At 40.9% G+C, this 21,076-nt stretch overlaps 2 protein-coding genes across 3 annotated transcripts in view; both read right to left on the bottom strand.

Moving 5' to 3' along the window:
- sos2 (son of sevenless homolog 2 (Drosophila)) overlaps positions 1-6,133 on the bottom strand; it is a 51,777-nt gene extending 45,644 nt beyond the window's left edge. For both annotated transcript variants that reach the window (XM_050061491.1, XM_050061489.1), the window contains exon 1: positions 5,248-6,133. In XM_050061491.1, coding sequence (XP_049917448.1) covers positions 5,248-5,331 — 84 coding nt within the window. In that variant the 5' untranslated portion in view covers positions 5,332-6,133. The remainder of the gene's footprint in view (positions 1-5,247) is intronic.
- Positions 6,134-8,751: 2,618 nt separating this feature from the next.
- Positions 8,752-21,014, bottom strand: l2hgdh (L-2-hydroxyglutarate dehydrogenase). The gene is made up of 10 exons (XM_050061100.1): positions 20,797-21,014; positions 19,073-19,188; positions 16,923-17,074; positions 16,670-16,801; positions 16,427-16,589; positions 12,606-12,640; positions 12,360-12,527; positions 10,036-10,193; positions 9,805-9,936; positions 8,752-9,680 (listed from the first exon to the last, which is right to left on the bottom strand). The coding sequence occupies exons 1-10, from the start codon at positions 20,880-20,882 to the stop codon at positions 9,485-9,487; spliced, it is 1,338 nt and encodes a 445-aa protein (XP_049917057.1). The 5' UTR covers positions 20,883-21,014; the 3' UTR covers positions 8,752-9,484.
- Positions 21,015-21,076: the final 62 nt, after the last annotated feature.

The raw sequence follows: 21,076 nt of genomic DNA on the forward strand, positions 1-21,076 counted from the left end.
CAGTTCATGGTCGGTGTTTCATCCCCAGAGTAGTTAAAACCTAAAGCTACAACTTCAAGTCTCAGGCGCCTCACACCTTTACCAGGCCCCTCATCACTCCAGGGTGTGCAGTTAAGCTTGCATTTATAAGTGTAGCCTCAAGAGAGATCACAGCGCTCATGGTGCTTCAAGGGATAGTTAAGATTTTTTGAAGTGGGGTTGTGTGAGGTACTTATGCAAAGTCAGTGTGTTACATACAGTAGATGTCAGTCAGCACGCCCCCAGTTTGGGGAAGCAGCAGGAGTGCTGAAATGGAAGCTAAGCAATGTACTGTATCTATTGTATGTAATTCATTGACTATGGATAAGCTCCTCACACAATCCCATTTCAAAAAATCAGAACTATCTCTTTAAGTACTATTATTCAGACCTGCAATTAATACTTGCTTTTATAATTACCTAGAGTTGGTTCGTGTTCTGACGGCAGCATTTACAAGCGGACCAGATCACGAGAAAGCTGCTCTTGATTGGTCAGAATTACCATGCGGGAAAAATGCAGGAAGTAAAGCAAACGTTGAAGAAGAGCACATTTGCAAGATAAATGTGACACTTTCTAATGTCACAATGGAGGGACAACTACGCAGGTTGATTTTAGCGCTGCTCATCGTGGACTATATTGCTGTCATTGTTCATTTTAGTCAAACCATACAGTTTGAAAACGAGGCGCGGCTCCAACTAGAAAACAATGTTTTGATGCATTGGATGTGCTGAATGTGCATATTAAGGCAGCACAGGAGGAGGTGCTCATTAATAATCCTCCAGGACTGTAACATGCTCATGTTTAACCCAAACAATGTGTCATGTGACTGCAGTTGTTTCAGATCCAGGTCGGAACACGTTCTCACCACAAACGAACCGCACCAGAGTTTGTTTGTAACCTGACTGAGACCGCCTCTTCAAGAAGGTGAAGGTCTCGGTTGATTGCTGTGTTCACACCTGCCCAAACGAGCCGCACTGAGGGGGCAAATGAACTTGAGTTCAGCTGAACCGAACCAAACAGGGCAGATGTGAAAGCACCCTAAATTCCCAGAGCTCAAGGTGACGTGTTCAAACTTCAAATTTTCTGTCCAACAGTCCTAAATACAAAAATATTAGAATTTTTGCTTGATTAATTACTTAAATGATTATCAAAATAGCTGCTGATTAAATCTGAGTCAATCACTTAATTGTTTCAACCCTACTTCCATCCACCTGATTTCACAGCAATCTGTAAAGTGTCAGTAAACACAGGCTGTAGCCGGATAAGTCTGTCTCATTCATGAGGTAATTCTCCAAGAGATCTCCCACCAGCTGAAGGCGACACTTCTCAAACTACCTCCCTGGTTGATCACAGAGTCACTTCCCTGCTCCAGCTCGGAGCAGTTTCTGTCTATCAACAGGTTTTCTTACATCTGTCCTCTAAACAATAATCTAAATCATTCTCAGGGGTGGAGTCATCCACCATGGCTCCTTCTGACAAGGAAACCCTCCGGAGGACAGCTGTGAAAAACAGCGAGTCACAGTCTGTCAAAACCATAACAAACCTCTCTTGCGTCAATCTCTGACAGGCTTTCCCTCCGGCAGTTGTGTAACAAGTTGAGACAATGAAACCGCGGCACCACGGTCCACCACCTGCTCACTCAGTTTCACCTGATTCATCACACCATCTCCACTGTGCTACGGATAACTGACACAAAAAGGGTTGTGTTATTTATAAACATGTTGTTGCTACATGGCTAATCCACAGCAGGTTTATCTAGGCACTGTGTGTTACTAAAATTAATGCATTAAAAGTGAGTGCCGTACTTTGATAAAGTCCCTGCCTTAGCAGGTTCAGGGCCTTGTTGCCCAAATGGACGAATCAAAACTTTTGATCATGAATTGCCAAATAAAAGTTTCTGGAGTCATTTTGATTGTTTGAATGTTACTTTGCATTAAAAAAAGGGAAGGAAGAGTAGATTGCGTGTGCCAATAACTGATCTCAGAGCAAAAGTCTGAAGTAGACACTCGATTAGCTGCACTTTAAACAAAGAGGGTAGTTACATCAAAACACAGCACAAAAAGTTAGTAACACTGAGAATCTGTTTCAAAGAACAGAAATGTGTCTTTCATGCTTTACAAAATAAACTCGCAGTGCTTAAAGTGCAGTACTTTCATCTCTTCCAGGAACTCAAATATTTCAGTATTTTAAAAAGGGAACACCACCAAAGAAATACCAGTTTATGAGAACATGTTCTCCTCTCTGAGCTAGTCTCAAATTGTGATGTGATCAAGTTTAAAGTCTGGAGCTGCTCCATAGACGATGAATGGAAGACTGTTTTTTCTGACCCACAGAATGTTTGTTTGATTTTTTATACCCAGATGAGCTTAATTCTGTTGTAGTGTTCTCAGTCCTGAAACAGAAAATGTTCTTATGTACTCTGAAAATTCACCTCGGTGCTCTCAGTATCATCTTTAATATAATTCCCAATTCGTTGTCTTTGGAGCAGCTCCAGACTTTATACCCTATGACATCACAAATTTGAGTTTTAACACTGTAGTTTTTGAATTTAGGGGGGAGTATTTCATGTTTACTAATATTTTTGGACTGTTTAAGACCATAGGAATAATATATGAATTTTTTTACATGGGCATAGTTCCTCTTTTACCATTCATATCTTTCCAAATAAGTCCACACGCTGTGAAGTTTCAATTGTAGTAACTCTGTCAAAGTAAACCACATAGGCTGGGTATCGTTATTTGATACCACTGAGGTATCAACTGAAATAACCCGTGAACAATTAGTATTGAAACTTCTCTAGTCAAACTATACCTGCATTCAATCCTTTTTGTATTCAGATCTAGAATGAAAATGATTTGTACAGTTTTGCTTGCAGCCAATCACCGCAAGCGTTCTTTGATTTAATTCAACGTATGATTGGGACACTACCGTAGCAGCTACAGTGCATACAGTCTGTGGTGTGGTGAAGATGAGCATGGTGGGGTTGATGGAGCTGGCAGTTCAGTGTGCCAAGATGTCACCAAAATGTTTGTAAGTAATTAAAGTAATCAAATGCTTCAATTCACATCATGGGTACTGAATGAAGTACGAAAAAGGCTTCAAATTAAGTACTTTATTGGCATCAGTGTCACTTTAAGGGGACTGGTATTGGTAGGTTACTGGTATCGGAATATTTAAACAATACCTAGCCCTTGTCTCAAGTCAAGTCTTAGTTTTAGTTTTGAGTTCAACAACTTTGTCCTTTGTCTGGGGGTGACTTTAAAGTTTGAAAGGATGCGTCAGTAATGGAAAAACATCAACAATGAACTGGTTGGATGACAAGCTGCAGGTCAGAAGTGGTTGCTGTTTGGGTGACGTCAAACCTCCTACAGGTTACCAAGGTGAGCAACAACTTTTACTGTGCCATCCTGATGTACCACTGCATCACAAGCAGGCTTGGAGGTTAGCACCGCCCTCCAGCCAAGTGCTGATAAAACGTGCAAGTGGCTGCTAGATTTTCTTCACTCATCAGCCATAAAAAACAACAGTAATCTACTGAGTGGCTGGTATATATTGGAATCGACAAGAAAGTTAGTTACAACCCCGATCACAAGCTTGTATTACTGTTGCTCAAAGCACAGCACAGGTAGCTCAAGAATATAAAAACTTAGAAAATCATGTACTGTCTCTGCTTTGCATTAGTGTTGCCAAAATAGTTGATTCATAGATGCATATCGCTTCTGAATATTTGAAATGGTTTCAACCATTTCCCACTTATTATTAATGCCTACTATGGTAAATTTGCTGGTCTCTGCTACCAACCAAGAAGAGAAAAGTCGCTGTTGTCATGTTATAGCTTCGTTATATTTACCTTTTGTTAAAATTTAAAATGTTATGCCCTCAAAGTAAATTTTTCCCTTAAGTATCGAATAGATTATTTTAAAGGTAGTGTAATGAAGTTAGAAATTCCAGTATCGTGACACTACTTTGCATGACAACACAGCTTTTCCACAACAGTTTACGTCCCTCTTTTAACCCATTAGCAACTCTTTTGAGCTCAAACCACATCAGGCACCATAAACATATGAAAGGCTCTTGACAGGACCTTGTGGGTTTGCACACAGACCCATTTCAAAAGGGGCCAACAGCACGCAGAGCTTTGTGCATCCTCCAGTATCTAAACAGTGTGGCTCTGCGTGCAACATAATGGAACAGCAAGTCAAAAGAGTTGACAGTGAAACAAAAAGAGCTGCAATAACTTAGTGTTCTCAGTTAGCGCTGAGTACCAGACTGTCATGAGTTTGCAAGTCTGAGCACAAAGACTGAGGGAAGCAGGCGGAGGTCAGAAAACAGAAAATAAACCTGGCGATGACAGGGAGAAGCCAAGATGATGCAAGAAAAGAGAAAGAGAGGGACAGTCAAGAAGGAACTGATACGGGTTAGTCCTGCTGACCAAGGACATTAAAATTAAAATGTTTCCTGTCCTGGAAGTTTGAATTAGGTTTATGAGAATTAGCTTGCATTTCTTCAGAAAAAGGAGGGAAACTTCACATGAAAGCATAATACAACAGCTGCACAGTGTCTCCGCTCTGCAAGGATGAGACATTTTTGCTGTTACACCAAATGAGGAACAAATAAAAAAGAGGCTGGCAGCAACACACCATGTCAAATGATGTTTGACAGAGCCTTGCAGCTACAAGGCAGCAGTCCCAGGACAGCTTCACTGGTATTTAGCTTGGAGGTAACATCAGCACCCTGCATGTTATTAGTGTGGCCTGTTTACACTCAAAACTAGTAGCAACACATCAAGGCACTGTACAAACTGCTCAAATTTGAACAACTTCTTCAAAAACACGGTGGGAAAAAAAGTCATTATGGGGAACTTGGGTGAGAGATTTTTCTGAATAAACACACTTTAGACACGTCAACAGCCACAGAGGATGAGGACAGCAGTTTAAACACTGACAAATGACTGCTGATCATCAAAACATTACATACTTTCAATTAAACACTTTTAACGGGGTGATTTGCTGCTGGTACATGTACATTTACTTGTATAGCTCATTATAGTATTAGTATTTTTTGGCTGTTTATAAGACTAAGTTGACAACTTGTGGCAAAAGTTTGGGCTGGTGAGGTAACAATTACCTTTAACCCAGCACCATTGAATCTCCAGCATGAGAATACGTGTTATGAAAGGCAGTTTAGTGACTTTGTGAGGATTACCAAGTGTAGTAATCACAGTATTACCTTCCGTAAAGCTTGCACGAAGAGGCCTCTCCATTTGTGACTGTTCTCGTCACTTGAAAAGTCGTATATCTGCTGGGGCTGCATTGCTGTAGCGGCTCCTGGCGTTGCCGTGATCCAGGCTGAACTGTCAGCATCGGCCCCGGATAGATAGTCCTTGTGGGTGGGTCAGTCCAGGGCAGGCACGGCGGAAAAAGTCAACCAGTCTGGCTTGCAAATATGAAGAGTATCACAAAACCACACTGCAAGTCCGTAGTCAAGTCGGGTTAAAGAGCGAAAAATTAGCTACAACATAAAATAAGCACATGTAGCTATAAAGTTAACTCGCTAGCTTGGTGGCTAGTGAGGCTAGCCCGCTGCTGCTGCTGTAAACAGCGGCTAACTAAGAAGCTAACGGCTAATAACAATGTTGCTAAGTGTTATACTTGCTACTTGGGGTTCGCTTGAAAGCTTATAATAGGCACATTTAGTTCAACGTTAAGTCACGACATGGGAGCTCAGCTTGCCGCCAGCTAACTACAGCTACAAGTTACGTTTGGTTATTTGCTGCCTAAACACCTGTAACGTTAGCAGGCTAGCGTTAGCCGACTAGCTAGCTGGTGCTACAGGCTGCTGCTGGCCTTGATGCGCTCCCGAGTTTTATGTTGTGGCACACGACCCGTTCAGCTCCAAACAAGGCACACTTTCTCCTGCGCTGTTTGCTTCACGTTTAGGCATCTTTTTCCGGGGTGATCAGACGCTTAAAATCCAACGTAAATCCCCCAGAGAGCAGCGGTGGGTCCGAGGCATGTCTGCGGAGCGGGGCAGCTGAAGAGCAGTCGAGGTGTTTTTGGTTTGAGAAGTCGAAGATGTTCGTACCAACTCCGCTGCCTGTCTGTCTGCTGCTGCTCTCTGCGACGCGCGTCCGCTGTCAGGCACGCACGCTGCGTAATATCACATTTTATTGGACAGAGAAAAAAACAAGGCTGGACTTCTGTGTCATTACAGACTGGGAGTCCCATGTTGGCAGACAAAAGAAAATAACATTTTTTTTATCATTTAAATAAATCATATAAAATCAAGCTTTATTAATTGACTTTACTGTTACTGCTTACACAACACAGTTAGACAAAATGCATTTTATAAGACAATTAAATGCGAAAAAATCCCCTTTATTTCCATCTTATTACACAAGCATTCATTAAAAACAGCCATCTGGAGAAATAGCATTAAATATATACACATTTTGTGTTCACACTGGGGCTCATACACAGTTTGTTGCTGTGATTCTGCCTCCTTGTGGACAAACTGAGTAAGTGCTTCATCCAGAAGCTGCTGCAAACTGTTAAAACCAAAAAGTAGGAGGTCAAGCTTGAATATAAAGTTTCTGCTCACAATTCCTATATCCTTCTCCATGCATTTCCAATTGATTATCATCTCTGTACATTGCACATACTGTATTATATAAACTTTTTAATGTTCCTTGGACAATATATTTGCCCCAGGGCAGACCCAGAACATGCTGCAGGGATTACATATCTCATCAGGCCTGGGAACACCTTGGGGTCCCCCAGGAGGAGCTGGAAAGTGTTGTTGGGGAGAGGGACGTCTGGGGTGCTTTGCTCGGCCTGCTGCCCCTGTGACCTGGCCCCGGATAGGTGGATGAAAATGGATGGATGCATGCACATAACTGTGCAGCTCTTTGACTTTAAATCAGACATACAGTACATTTTTCATAGTATATTTTCATAACTTTATCCTCCTGAGACCCGAACTTTTGTTTGGTTCGCATTTTTTATTTCTCCTTTCAATTTGGGATCAGTAGGACCCAATAAGTATAAAAAACTAAATATTGTCAACAACATGAAAGTCCCTGTATCCTCAAACAAGACAACAATAAAGTCTCAATGTCTTTAAAAGAGACGATAACAAAAGCCCTAATGTCCTTCAACAAGATGATGATAAATTCCTTCTGTCTTCAAATGAGTACTTTGTAATTAACAGTGTCTTAATTGGCCAAATTTTGTTGCCATATCAAACTACAAACATTATGAATCATAAATTTACAAGTTTTAACCATTAAATGTGATCAGGTTTTGGACCTTGTCCACTTTTGTGTCAGGATCAGCTGCAGACTGTTTTTATATGGATTAGTGTAGGTAGCAGGTCTGAGTTAAGCAGAATTAAGTATAAGGTCAAGTAAACCCAAAATGTGATGTCCTCATATGAGGACACAGGGTCTAATCAGGTCATTGTAAACTTATCTGATTTGTTTGGTTGGTTTTTGTTTGTTTTTTTACTTTGCAGTACTTTATTTTTTATTTTCTCTTGCACCAAAACACCAAGGCAAATTTCTTGTATGTGAAAACCTACTTGGCAATGAACCTGACTCTGATAAAATGAGGTTGTAATATTACTTGAGGCTTTGAACAGAAAAACCTGCACACTGCTCTCGCTCAGCTTCACAATTTATTAGTAAGACTAACGTTTCGGTCCTACTGGACCTTCGTCAGGAGTGTTCAACACCATTATTTACAACATTGAGCTTAAATAGAAACTGTTCCAACCATTTTGTGTGCACAGGTGTGGGGGAATTAATCAGCTGTGGGTGTGTTCCTCAGTAATTTACAACAACCTGTGTTGCATCTGTCACCTCACAAACAAAAGGGAACAAGAAAAACACAGAAAAACCTAAAAACCGCAGGCTCAATATTTTTGACAAATAAAGGCCTGTCTCAAATAGAGGCCTGGTCTGGTTGCCAAGTAGTTCATTTTTTTTAGAAGTTCTTTGGATGTATAAAAGCAGATTGTTGACTACCCACTTGAGCTATCATTAGTAAGCTGCTTAGATCATGCAAAAAATATAAATGTTTAAATGTTAGCTTGGTTGATTTTATTTTACTGAGACCATGAGCACCAGAGAAGACTGTAATTCATTTGGATTTACCGGCATGACAAAAAAACAAGTGGTGACTTCCTGCTTCTGAAGCTGTCAAGTATGTTATTCGAAGCCTCATTTTTTTACAAGTAATTTTCATAATGGTTCAAATAAGCAACTTGTTCATGTTTGCCATCTTTGCTGCACAACAGTTTTGTGTGAGAGGAATTAAAGGCCTGTCCCATATAGACGCTCCTGCATCTGAGACAGTTGGATGTGCGAATATCTTTCTTCAAAGAAGTTGTAATATTGAAAAAGTACCTATGAGTATGTTGCATATATTCACAAGTCATATGGCACAAACCACACAACAAATCAGTACATTTGCTATGCAAAAATATGTATTTATGGTAAAAATACTCACATTCATTTGTCAATAAATGGCATGCAATGACAGCAATTTTATAGGAAAGCTATCTGGACAAATTTTAGCAATATGTAAAGCCTCTGAGACTCGAATAATGAGAAAATCTGAGCAGAATCATATGAAATCACCACCCCCAGCACATATAAAACTTATAAAACATCCAAGTGTTCTCAGTTTACATCAAAGTAAATATGACATAACACTAAATGATTTAAAGCTGACATGATTTCAATTTCTTTTAATGTCATAAAATTATTTTGGAAGACAAAATGCCCCAAAAACAACCCGTCTGTTTTCCAAACTGTGCGTTCTGCAGGTACGACTGTGCGTTAATTGCGTTACAGTTTCAACTACTGTTCAAAAATTACACCCAATCTTCTTATATTGTCGGCAGAAAACTAGGCATCATCGTATCATCGTCTCCCAAAAATGGTTATGTAATAAAAAAAAACCATACAGACGATAAAATACACAACATATCCAAAAGTAAAAGAAAAAAATCCAAGGCAGATTCACACTCTCTAATCTTAAAATGATCAATCTCCCAAAAAGGTTATATTCACATTCCAGACAGCATGTCCAAGTTGATAATATTACTGAAGCTGAACCGTTTTTTTAATACTTAAAATTTCCACTAAGCGTAACTCATGATGCACTTTTGTTTTAGACAGAGATGTAGTGCAGAAAAATTAATTTTAACTTGAAATGTAGTGGAGTAAACATACTGCGCGACCTGAAACAGCACTACGTACATAAAACAGTCTTAAAATGTAATCAAGTCACATATACGTGACTTCCTGCGCTAAATTAAGGCTTGACCTGTAATGAAAACGTCTCCGCTCTGATGACAGTGATGCTGAGGTAGTGACAGCTTGACACAACATAGTTTCATTTTGCAACCTCAAGCTGGATGATTTTTGGTTTGCTGTTTTTACGTCTGTGATCACTGTGTTGCTCTACAGAGAGAAGCGACTCTCCACCTCATCTGCGATCATTTCAGCGATGGCGAGGGAGGAGGTGGCCGCTGGGGAGGGAGCGTTACGCACGTGGAGCACCCGGCTGCCCACGTCCCCGACCCCGCCGTCAAACACAAAGTCGTCCACAAGGTTTCCGTCTCGGTCGAGAGCCTGAGCTCGAACTCCTGCTGGCCCCCTGCGGAGGAAACAAACCAGGGTTGTTGTTGAAAACAGAATCATATCATTCCTCTTCCATCTTGTCCTGGTAACAAACTGTATATACTGCAATGCGCACGCATAGGTCTTGCATTTTTCTATACCTGAGCACGTCACTTGACGAGATTTCAGGGATGTACTTCTGCAGGAGTTTAACCTGTGCGTTAATGTTAATCCCTCGATACATCTCTCCAATTCCGTACGTAATGTTCCTCAATACCAGCTTCTGAAGGCCCCTGGAGAACGAAAAACAAGATTCAGATTAAATACTCCTGCAACAATGGACAATACACAGACAAAGAAGAAAATAAGATGAGAAAAATTTCCTGTTGTACCTGAATGAGAGCGCATCTGCAAAGTCTCGGACATTGAAGTCGTAAATTTTGTATCCCTCTCTTTTGAAGGCAAGGACGGCGTTGGGGCCGAGCCAAACACTTCCATCCATCCTCGGGGTGAAGTGAACTCCGAGGAAAGGGAAACGAGGGTCAGGGACCTATAAATCAGTTTTATAGAAACAAAATGAAGTAGCAACAGTGAAATATGTGTGCAGTATTGAATCAATCTAATAAAATCAGGAGATTGACTGAGAAGACAGAGGCATATTTGTAGTTTCAGGCTTTCGGTTTTACTTTAAAAAACATAATCAGGAGCATGAGGAGGTGATAGGGAACAACAACTAATAAATTCCAGATGTGCATGCTGATTGCTCAGTTGCATCAGTTAGGGGGGGTCTGTAAAATTGAACACAGATACATACCAAAACTCAATGCTCTTAACATCATGTAAACAACCTCAGTTCTAGCCTCTGTCTGCTTTTGATGGTGATTTTAAAGTAAAACCAAAAGCTTGAAACTGGAAATATACCTCAAACTTTCTCTGAAGTAACTCAACTCTTATAAGAACAGTATTGTCTAATATTTCATAGATCCATTCATCCATCCATCCATTTTCATCCGCTTATCCGGGGCCAGGTTGTGGGGGCAGCAGGCCAAGCAAAGCACCCCAGACGTTCCTCTCCCCAGCAACACTTCCCAGCTCCTCCTGGGGGACCCCAAGGCGTTCCCAGGCCAGATGAGATATGTAATCCCTCCAGCGTGTTCTGGGTCTGCCCCGGGGCCTCCTACCAGTGGGACGTGCCTGAAACACCTCCAGCAGGAGGCACCAAGGAGGCATCCTGATCAGATGCCCGAACCACCTCAACTGACGCCTTTCGACGTAAAGGAGCAGCGGCTCTACTCTCGAGCTCCCTCTGATGTCCGAGCTCCTCACCCTGTCCCTAAGGCTGAGCCCAGCCACCCTATGTAGGAAACTCATTTCGGCAGCTTGTATCCGCAATCTCATTCTTTGGGTCACTACACAGAGCTCGTGACCATAGGTGAGGGTTGGGACGGAACGGATGGCTCGTAGCAGCGAGCCCAGCAACCTGTAATCCCTAGGCAAGGTCCAAGGTTTGGATTTGATGACCTCGTAAACATTAAAGGGTTTAATCTGCAGCCTCAATCACAAAGTAAGGCTGAAAATGTTATAAACACAACACTTCCTTCATTTTTTTTAGCTATGGGAAGTGCTTGTAAATCTGGAGTGCCTCCAAGGAAAATCAAGTTTTTAACCTTGTTAACTGATACGGTGTTTTTGTATGCTACAAAATATGAGTGAGATTTCTCTGCGCCGATCTGCAGCGATTCTGCACCTCTGCTCTGTCCTAATCACACTTAGAGCTGTCTCTGTCTGCGTGTGGGTGTGTCCCCTTATCTTTTGCTGTCCTTTTTCAGACACAACTGACAATATGTGGAAGCATTGGATGCATATTTTATCATTTATCATGATCAGATTATTCATATCATATCTAATATATCCTTGATATTGTTAGAGTATCGCTGCAGATCACAAACTATCTGTGAAGCTTGGGGCCGTGTGTTAACAGCCCGACTGGTTAACATGTGCGCCAAAAGGAAGTGGGCAGCGCTCCACTGAAAACAGAACAGAACTTATCAGACAAGGCGATCAGGACAGTTTATGAAACATTAGTGACACAATGTTAACTGCATGATAATGTCGTCAAGCCGGCAGCTCGTGTTATTGATTACTGTTTAAAGCAGAAGTTTGTGTGTTTGATAAGCAGAGTCAAAGGTAGGCATGTATGCTCAAGCTGCAGGCGACATACTAAATGAGACAAAGTGTAGATGTACATGTAGGCCATTCTTTTAGGCACAGAGGGATTTTTTATACATGTAAAAATAGTTTTAAGGGGTTTAATCTATGCCAGGAGAGGAACTCTAACACACTTGGAGTGATGGATCAACTTCGGAGGGATCCAGACTTGTTCTAAAAAGCAGAGAATGGGTGCTATCACTAGAGAAAGCTGGACTCAATAGTATCTCCACTTATGGGATTTAATCTCCACCTCTACGTACCAATAATGAAAGAAAAAAATAGAAATAGAAAGGCTGTGGCTCTCTGATCTCATGTTAAATTCCATCAAAACTTTTCACATTCAAATAATCATCTCTTTCCGCCACAGTTTGAAGTGACAGAACACAGCTGTAAGAGACTGGAAGTCACATTCAATGAGACACATCTGCAGATCAAATGACATGTGTGGATTACATAACTTAAAGATATATGGATATATGGACATATGATTCTTCAGCAGACTTACAGGGTAGATGTTTCCCTTGACCAGATAGTGTTTCTCTGGCTTCAGGACCAGATAATCTCCTCTGAAGGGGACGATCCGAGGCTCTCGACTGCATCCTGATATCTGCGACAGGCGGTCTGAGTACAGGCCTCCACAGGTCAGGACATAACGGCACCGCACCTCGTTACCCTGTGAAAACAATACAGACATTAAAAACAACAGAACACAATCTAAACTTTCTGATGCTTTTATCTGTGTGTGTCTTACCTTTTTGTCTTTGACTGCGATCGGATATTTCATTCCTGCAAACAGAATTAAAAAAAGACACACCGAGGTGAAATTTAAATTACTCAACAGTGCTTGTTTTATTGTGACTGTGGTGACAACAACGGTGGAAGAAGAACTCCTGGATATCTTTTTTTTTTCTTTCTTTCTTTTACTTAAAAGGGACAGTTCACCCCAAAATCAAAAACACATATTTTTCCTTTTACCTGTAGTGCTATTTATCACTCTAGATTGTTTTGGTGTGAGTCGCTGGGTGTTGGAGATATCTGCCGCAGAAATGTCGGCCTTCTAAATTTGGTTTTAAGAATAATTCTATTTCATGGATTAAGTTGCTTTATTCGGCCCCTTAAGCTTCAGTCACGACGAATAATATCCAATCAGAATATTTTCGCCTCTATCGCTCTACTAGACAGTGCTGCCCTTTGAGCCCCCTATTATTCGCGATCGCTATTGAACCTCTTTCGATAGCCCTTCGGTCTAACCCCCTTATTACAGGCATATTTAGAAATGATACTCAGCTGAGAGTTTCCCTTTATGCAGACGACCTCCTTTTATATGTTTCCAACCTGCCTGTCTCAGTTCCCGCTGCTCTTGCGACCCTTCATTCATTTGGTCAAATATCTGGATGCAAATTAAATTTAAACAAAAGTGAGATATTTCCCATTAACCCCACTGCTGAGATGTATCCCCTGGAAAATTTCCCCTTTATAGTTGCCCATGATAGTTTTGTATATCTTGGAGTCCATGTTACACACAAATTTGAAGACCTCTACAAAGCTAACTTTGCCCCCCTGTTGACCCGAATACAGAAAGACTTTGAACGATGGTCTCTGCTTAATCTGTCTTTGATTGCACGTGTCAACTCTGTTAAATTGAATATACTCTCAAGGCTCTCCTACTTGTTCCAGTGCATACCACTCTTCCTCCCTCAGTCCTTTTTCCATAAACTAGATAGCCTGATTTCAGAATTCATCTGGAATAAGAAAGTTCCTAGGCTGTGCAAACAATATTTGCAAAGACCGAAGTCACTGGGAGGGCTGGCTCTGCCTAATCTTAGGTTCTATTATTGGGCCACCAATATCAGAATTCTTAAGTAATGGCTTCAATATGAGGCTTTTGATCCTCCCCCAGCACGGCTGGTTATGGAGGCAAGTTCAGCAAATCCAGTCTCCCTGAAAGCCTTAGTGCACTCCCCTATCCACTCCTCCTCTTTTCCCTACACCAAAAATGTTATTGTTAAGACCTCACTTAGGATCTGGGTCCAGTTTAAGCGCTACTTTGGCCTACAGACTTTCTCTATTTATGCACCACTAGCAGCTAACCATGCTTTTCCTCCTTCCCTCATAGACAGTGTTTTCTTAAGGTGGACAAATTTCGGTATTCATAACTTTAAAGACCTGTATATTAATAATGTCTTTGCTTCTTTTCAGCAACTTTCAGATAAATTCTCACTTCCTAAGCAACATTTCTTTAGATATTTACAAGTCCGCAGCTTTGTTCATGACACATTTCCTAGTTTTTCTAATTTGCCCTGTGACTCAGCTTTGGATAGTTTCCTGACACCAATCCCTACTCTTAAAGGCTCTATCTCATATATCTATAATCAAATTAATCTTTTACATTCAGAGCCCCTCGGCTTAATAAAGTCACTCTGGGAGGAGAACCTGGGGGTCGCGATATCAGAGGAAGTCTGGACAGAGATCTTGAGACTGGTACATAAATCTTCTATTTGTGCAAGACACAGTCTTATTCAGTGCAAAGCTGTACACCGTACCTACTATACTAAGGCTCGACTGGCTAAGATTTATGATGGTGTAACTCCAACTTGTGATAGGTGTCAGCAATCTCCTGCAAACTTAATACACACGCTCTGGAATTGTCCATCCCTATATAATTATTGGACTGAGATTTTTAATACCCTGTCAGAGGTAGTAGGGGAAAAAATAAAGCCAAATGCTCTGAGTGCACTATTTGGGGTTGCCCCTCCTTCCCTCACTAAGTCTAAAAAGGATGTACTTGCTTTTGCTACCCACTAGCCAGAAGATTAATTGTAATTAATTGGAAATCAACAATACCGCCCTGTCATGCCCGCTGGATTAGAGACACCCTTTATTTTCTTAAGCTGGAGAAAATCAGACTGTCTTTAACTGGCTGCTCTAGTAAATTTGGGAAATTATGGGGCCCATTCCTTCAGTTCGTTAAGAAGACAGATCTTCCACTCACCCCTGACTGACACGACTGAAGCTGCTTAGAGAGACTTGTAGATATGTTGTTTCGGTTGTGATGAGGGTTATATGCCGCTAATCTGACATGGGATGTCTGTTGCTATCTCTATTGCAGTTTACTATTACCTGACTGATGTGCCTGTGTTCCTCTTATCTCTTTTTTTTATTTATTCATTTTTATTTTTTTTATTTACTTTTTATCCTTTTATTTTTTGTAATTGTCTATTTCTGTCCTAGTCCTACTTTTTAATTAATCTATTTAATTATTTTTATTGTGGTTGTTCTTAGTTTTATATAAATCGTTCGGATATGCAGCGATACTTCAGTGACCACTTTCTTTTTCTGTTGTTTTTCTTAAAAGAAAAAAATGTATACTTAACTGTTGTTTTTCTTAAAAGAAAAAAATGTATACTTAACTCTTTGTAAATGTCTTAATACAATTGTATATATCTGCAAAACCCAATAAAAAAAGTTGGAGAAAAAAAAAAAGAAAAGAAATGTCGGCCTTCTCTCCAATAAAATGGAACTAGATGGCACTCAAGATAATCCACAGACCTTGTTGTGAGCAGTTTCATGTAGGAACTATTTTCTTTCTACTGAACTACACCTGCCAACCATATCACTGCACAGAAGGAAGAGTGCATCTACTGCTAGCTTACCTAGCACCACTGAGCTAGCTAACGTTACATCTCAGCCGTTGTTTATCCCCTCTCACATGGACATTAGCTTTTGGAAATTTAGGTCAAGATTTGGGTTGATTTATGTACATCAGCTTTTTAATCAGTTAGTTCAAAATATGAAGTCTTTTAAACAAATAAGAAAATAATTTAATCTTCCGCAGACAGCTTTCTATAAATATTTACAAGTAAGACATTTCCTACACAAAAAAGATGACTTCATTAAGATTCAAGCTCCCAAGGCATTGAAAGGTTGTCGACCAATCTACAAATTAATAACTCAATGGGAAAAATTATCTCCAGTATGTACAGTGCATTTCTGACTATGGATAAGACTGACTCCCACTATTTTAAATCCAAATGGGAAGAACCAATTCCCATGGAGACCTGACTTAAGATTTGTTCAGGGTCCCACATGGTCACCAGCTCAAACACAAGGAGAGAATTCAGATGGAAACTTATTGTACGCTTCGTGAAAACACCTCATATAACATGTAAATTTGATGCTTCTGCGTCTGGTGTTTGCTGGAGGGCATGCAGAGAGGTGTCGGCTAACTACGTTCATACATTCTGGGCATGTCAAAAGCTTACCATCTATTGGGACAGCATATATCTAACGCTTAGGGATGTTTTTGGTACGGACTTGACCAGGGACCCCATGGTAGCTCTACTTGGATTAATACCAGACGGTATTGAAGGTCTGGCACATACTTGACTTCTCCAGATTCTATTAACTGCAGCTATCAAATGTATCACTATTCGCTGGCTGGAGCGAAGACGACAGTGTATGAGTCATCATTTTGTGGGTGAAGTATCCCCTTAAGTACAAAACTCTGAGTCAATGTACTGAGCAACTTTCCACCACCTGCTGACACATTGATGTACAGATCCTGTTTATTACCTTCCGTGCTCCCAGCTGGGCTCTCCTTGACCATGGAAATGTCATTAATCTCAGAATCAGTTATCACCTTGCCGCCAGCCTCCACAAAGTCTTGGCCGTACCTGAGAGCCACCATCCTCCAGTCCACGATGCCAGTGTAGGGCGAATCCAAGGCCATGATACCCTGCAGAGACGACACACTATAGACCCGCACTGCCATCTTTTCATCTGTAGGAACAACAACAGCGTCTCTGAGACTCTTACCCTGCAGTACGGCTCGCGTTCTCGGATTCCCTTGGCGTCGACTATACCGAGGTCCCGCACATTGTTCTTCATGCCGCGTTCATATAAAGCTTTCAGCCTGGGTATCTCCTCCTGCTCCACAGCCACGATAAGCTGCAGAAATACACCAATCAATACCGAGGCAGACACAACACAACGATCCATACAGCCCAGCAGAGTTTGTATTACATGCATGTTGGTTTTTATTTTATCTGGTTAAAACATGGAGGCAGACCTTTCCACATTTGATGTAAGGGAGTCCTTTCTTCTCACAGTACTCGTAGGCTAAAGTGGCTCCGCGCACACACAGACGGGCCTTCAGCGAGCCCGGCGTGTAGTAGATCCCGCTGTGAATGACCCCACTGTTGTGCCCACTCTGGTGCATAGCTGGTGAGTAAGAAAAGTGACGAGAAATAAAAGAACAAGATGAAGAAGTAAGACAGAAAATGAGGCTTTAAAAGGTTAATCATCAGACTTTTCCACTGTGTATCATCTTCCTGTAACAGTCAATATGATCATGAAAGATTTTTCAGTCAGATTCATCCAAGTGACTCTCGAATTATGCAAACGTGCTTTGTTCCTGTTTCACACTGATGCAAAATCATGACAAACTCATTAAAACCTGATGTCTGTCACTTATGTTTAGAGAGCAGAGACTAATCTGCAGTCAACTCAGTTGCAGCTACTGCAACTAACGATTATTTCCTTGATTTACTGATTAGTTGTTTGGCCTCTAAAATGTCAAAAAATGCTGAAAAATGACGAGCATTGTTTCCCAAAGGTCAAGATGACGTCCTCAAAATGTCTTGTTTTGTCTACAACTCAAAGATAGTCAGTTTACAGTCATAGAGGAGGAAAGAAACCAGAAAATATTCACATTTAAGAAGCTGGAATCAGAGAAGTGTGACTTTATTTTTCTTAAAAAATTACTAAAACCGATTTATCGATTATTAAATTAATTGGCAATTAATGTAATAGTTGATAACTAATTGATTAATCATTGCAGCTGAAATGTAAGTGTTAACATTATGCATTATTGTACAACCCATTTGATCAACCAACTTTTTTCGGAGGGACGCATTTTGAATCCATGAATTGAATACACTTGAGACTTAATGAAACACAAGATTTGAGTCCTTTTCTGTGATATCAATATTAACCTATATCTCCCTCCACAGGTAATTTAGATCCAAAGGGAGAGATGAGCCACTAGGTCCCTTCTCACATTCATGCATTCATGCTAACGGTGTAGAGGGACAGAAGCAGGACCTGCAGTCTATATTTCTTTATAAAATCTTCCTCTCAGTCGTCTACTCAATGGGATGTGGTTAAATCACATATTATTCTTTTAACTCTTGTATTCTTTATGAATCTTGATTTTGTTTTTTTATCTAATTTTGTGTACATTTATTATGCTTTTTGGATGAATTGAAAATTATCTTTTGTAAACATTTCTTAAGAATGTGAAAGAAAAAATATTGAAAAAGAAAAGTCATTGGGCGAACTTGAGGAAGTCATGGGCGAAACGTATCATCACACTTAATAAAATCACAGTAATTCAGTTCAGTGTGTTGGTTTATGTTTATGATTTTATCTGAGATGTTCCTGCGGCCGACCAACACCTGATCCTTGATACTGGCTGTGCAGAGTTCTAGTTAACTATCATGTATTATTGTCTTTGTTTAGTCAGATATCACCAAACAACACATCAAAGATTTTAGGAAATATACGTATTTGCTTTTTTGCCAAGAGTTACAAGAGACAACACTCTTGTGTCCGTATGCAAAATCTGAAGCTACAGCTGGTTAGCTTATGTTTGCATAAAGACTGAAAACAGAGAGTTACAGCGAGCCTGACTCTGCCTGAAGGTAATAAAATCTGCCTACCAGCATCTCACTAAGTCACTCACCTCGTTTGGTTTGTATGTATAATAACTAACAGTTAAAGACGACAAGCTGTGTTTTTTTACATAGAGGAAAAACTCTCTTTAAAAAACAATAACCTTCACCTGGACAGCAGGACATTTAAGTTACTGTAAATCTCTTTCTGCTTGCAATTTTCTTTTAGCATTGCACCAAGGTGTCATGGCTGTCTTTCAGGTCTGAGATTGTATGCAGGTGTTCACAGTGCAGCACAATGGCAGGGTTTTAACCCTTTAACTGTTAATCCGATACCCAAAGCTAAAACTTGGCACTTTAACCTCGTAGTCATTGTTTAAGTTCAGATGTGCTGGAGTTCAGAGCCAGCGCCATAAAAACTATCACTTTCCAAGTACTCATTGTCTGCTTTGTGTAACTGGATTTAATTACTGAGACATGAAAAACATTTTTCTCTCTGGAACACAGCGTCTTCTTTCGCCACAACAACTTTTATGACTCAACCCACCAAGCTCTTTTTCTTTCTCCAGTAGGACGAAGCTGAGCGATGGGTGTCGCAGAATGAGCTCTCTGACTGTCGCCAGGCCCACGATGCCTGCCCCCACCACGGCCACGTCATATGTGCTGCAATACAGACGACAGTGAGGTTACTGACAGTACAAATTTAAGATGGTTACTGATAAAGAAACGAGCTTTACAGGTTGCAAAAGTTAGAGAGCAGAACAGAATATTTAGGTCACTGGTTCAATGTCCAACTGTACATGGCTGTAGGAGCAGTTGATAGACCTTTGATACTCATCAGTGGGGAAACCCATGCCAGCTAACAGGCTGTTTAGATACTATCCAGCTCTGTCACAAGGCTACATCAAGTAAAATATAATTACCACAGATCATGCAGCGTGTGGGCTCAGAGTGTAAGCAACAGTTCTGGAATATCTAACTTGTCCACAATCCACCACAAATCTCACATAATTAAATATTTGCAGAGAGCTGGAAGAACACAATGTTCAAGCCTGGGGACATTTTAAATCACCATGCCCTCTCAACTACAATGGACTCAGAGAACAGTCAACATCTTGTTTTCATTTTTCAAAATTAGAACCAGGCAAAGTGCTATAAAACTTCACAAGGGGAGGAACCGAGAGAACTGACTGGAGAAAACATTTGGGAGTGTTTGGGCGCATCGCAGCCCAACTATCTGCACCTATAGGTGGGTTTAAAGGTGCTAAAAGTTCATATGTTCAGTGACAAAATGTCCCTTGAAGGATTTTCCTGAGTTTGCAGTTAGATAAATCGAAGGGGGGCTGCCTGAACTTGTAAAAACGTTGGCAGCTGTTCTTGCTTAAACCTGAATATCATTTAATCCATTAACTAATCTGTGATGAAACCGGCGTTCTCATATCATGCTGGTCTCACTTAGCCAAGAGACGTTACCTAAGAGTTACAAATCAATATCTTTATGGTACAACATATGTATTTCACAGTTTACTTAAAGCAGACGGGTGAGGGGCCCCATTACATAACATGCGTGCCATGGCCCCGGAGCTGCCTATAGGTTTTCTGTAGGTCTGATGTGAAACACATGGTGCAGACACGCCTTCTTCTACTGACTTCCTGTACGACACTGACCAAAAAAATGTGTGTACTTCTGAAGTTACAAAACCAAAGTTTGAGGGGTGTTATGTTTGAATATGCAAATAGGGTGTATCTAATTAAATATGCACTGATTTGCATACATTTCCAGAACAGAAATCTGAACTAATTACACACCTACATGTGTATTTTCTTCCCACGAGTCTGAAAGAAGACATTTGGAGGCAAAATAGGCCAAAATCTCAGTTTGTTCAAATGTTTTCACCCCTTAAAGTCATGCACATGTTGATGGAGCAGGAGTGGTTTGAGAGGCACAATGCAGACTCAGATGTTTTGTGTGTATAAACAATGTGGTGGGGGTGTGGAGATCAGGTTCTGCAGAGAACAGAAACGTTATGCAAGCTGGTTCTTGCTGTTGAATGTCCTTGGCCGTGACTGAGATCAATTTTAAGTTAAGTTAAGCAATCAGGCTGAGGCTTCTTTGCCCCTTTTCTTGACTTACATGTCAGTTATGAGTGAATTTAACTAGTGGATCTCACTAGAGACACGTGAAAAGGTCTAACTCCTCACATGTAATTACACTACACTCCCACACAGTGAGAAGAAGCCTTGCTCTGTTCTCTGTAATGTCAGTCTTACCTGTGGAGCCGCCTGGTTGTTACGTCCTTTATCGGCTGCGCTGCCCCGGCAGCCCTAAACGTCGCCCCGCTGAGTGTCCGGATCATGGTCGCAACGTTCACCAGCTCCTCACTGCCTCTTTTTCATTGTATAAGTGTCAGAAAGACTTCCCTGAGCTCTGTTTTTGTGTTTCCTCCTCCCTGTTGCCGCTGCTAGCGTCCCATCCTGCTGCTCTATCCTGAAACTAGACGCGTGACCACGCCCCCTGCGTCGCACCACTCTCAGCCAATGGGAGGGCACG

The sequence above is a fragment of the Epinephelus moara genome, chromosome 14 (assembly GCF_006386435.1).
Source record: "Epinephelus moara isolate mb chromosome 14, YSFRI_EMoa_1.0, whole genome shotgun sequence".
NCBI lineage: Eukaryota > Metazoa > Chordata > Actinopteri > Perciformes > Serranidae > Epinephelus > Epinephelus moara.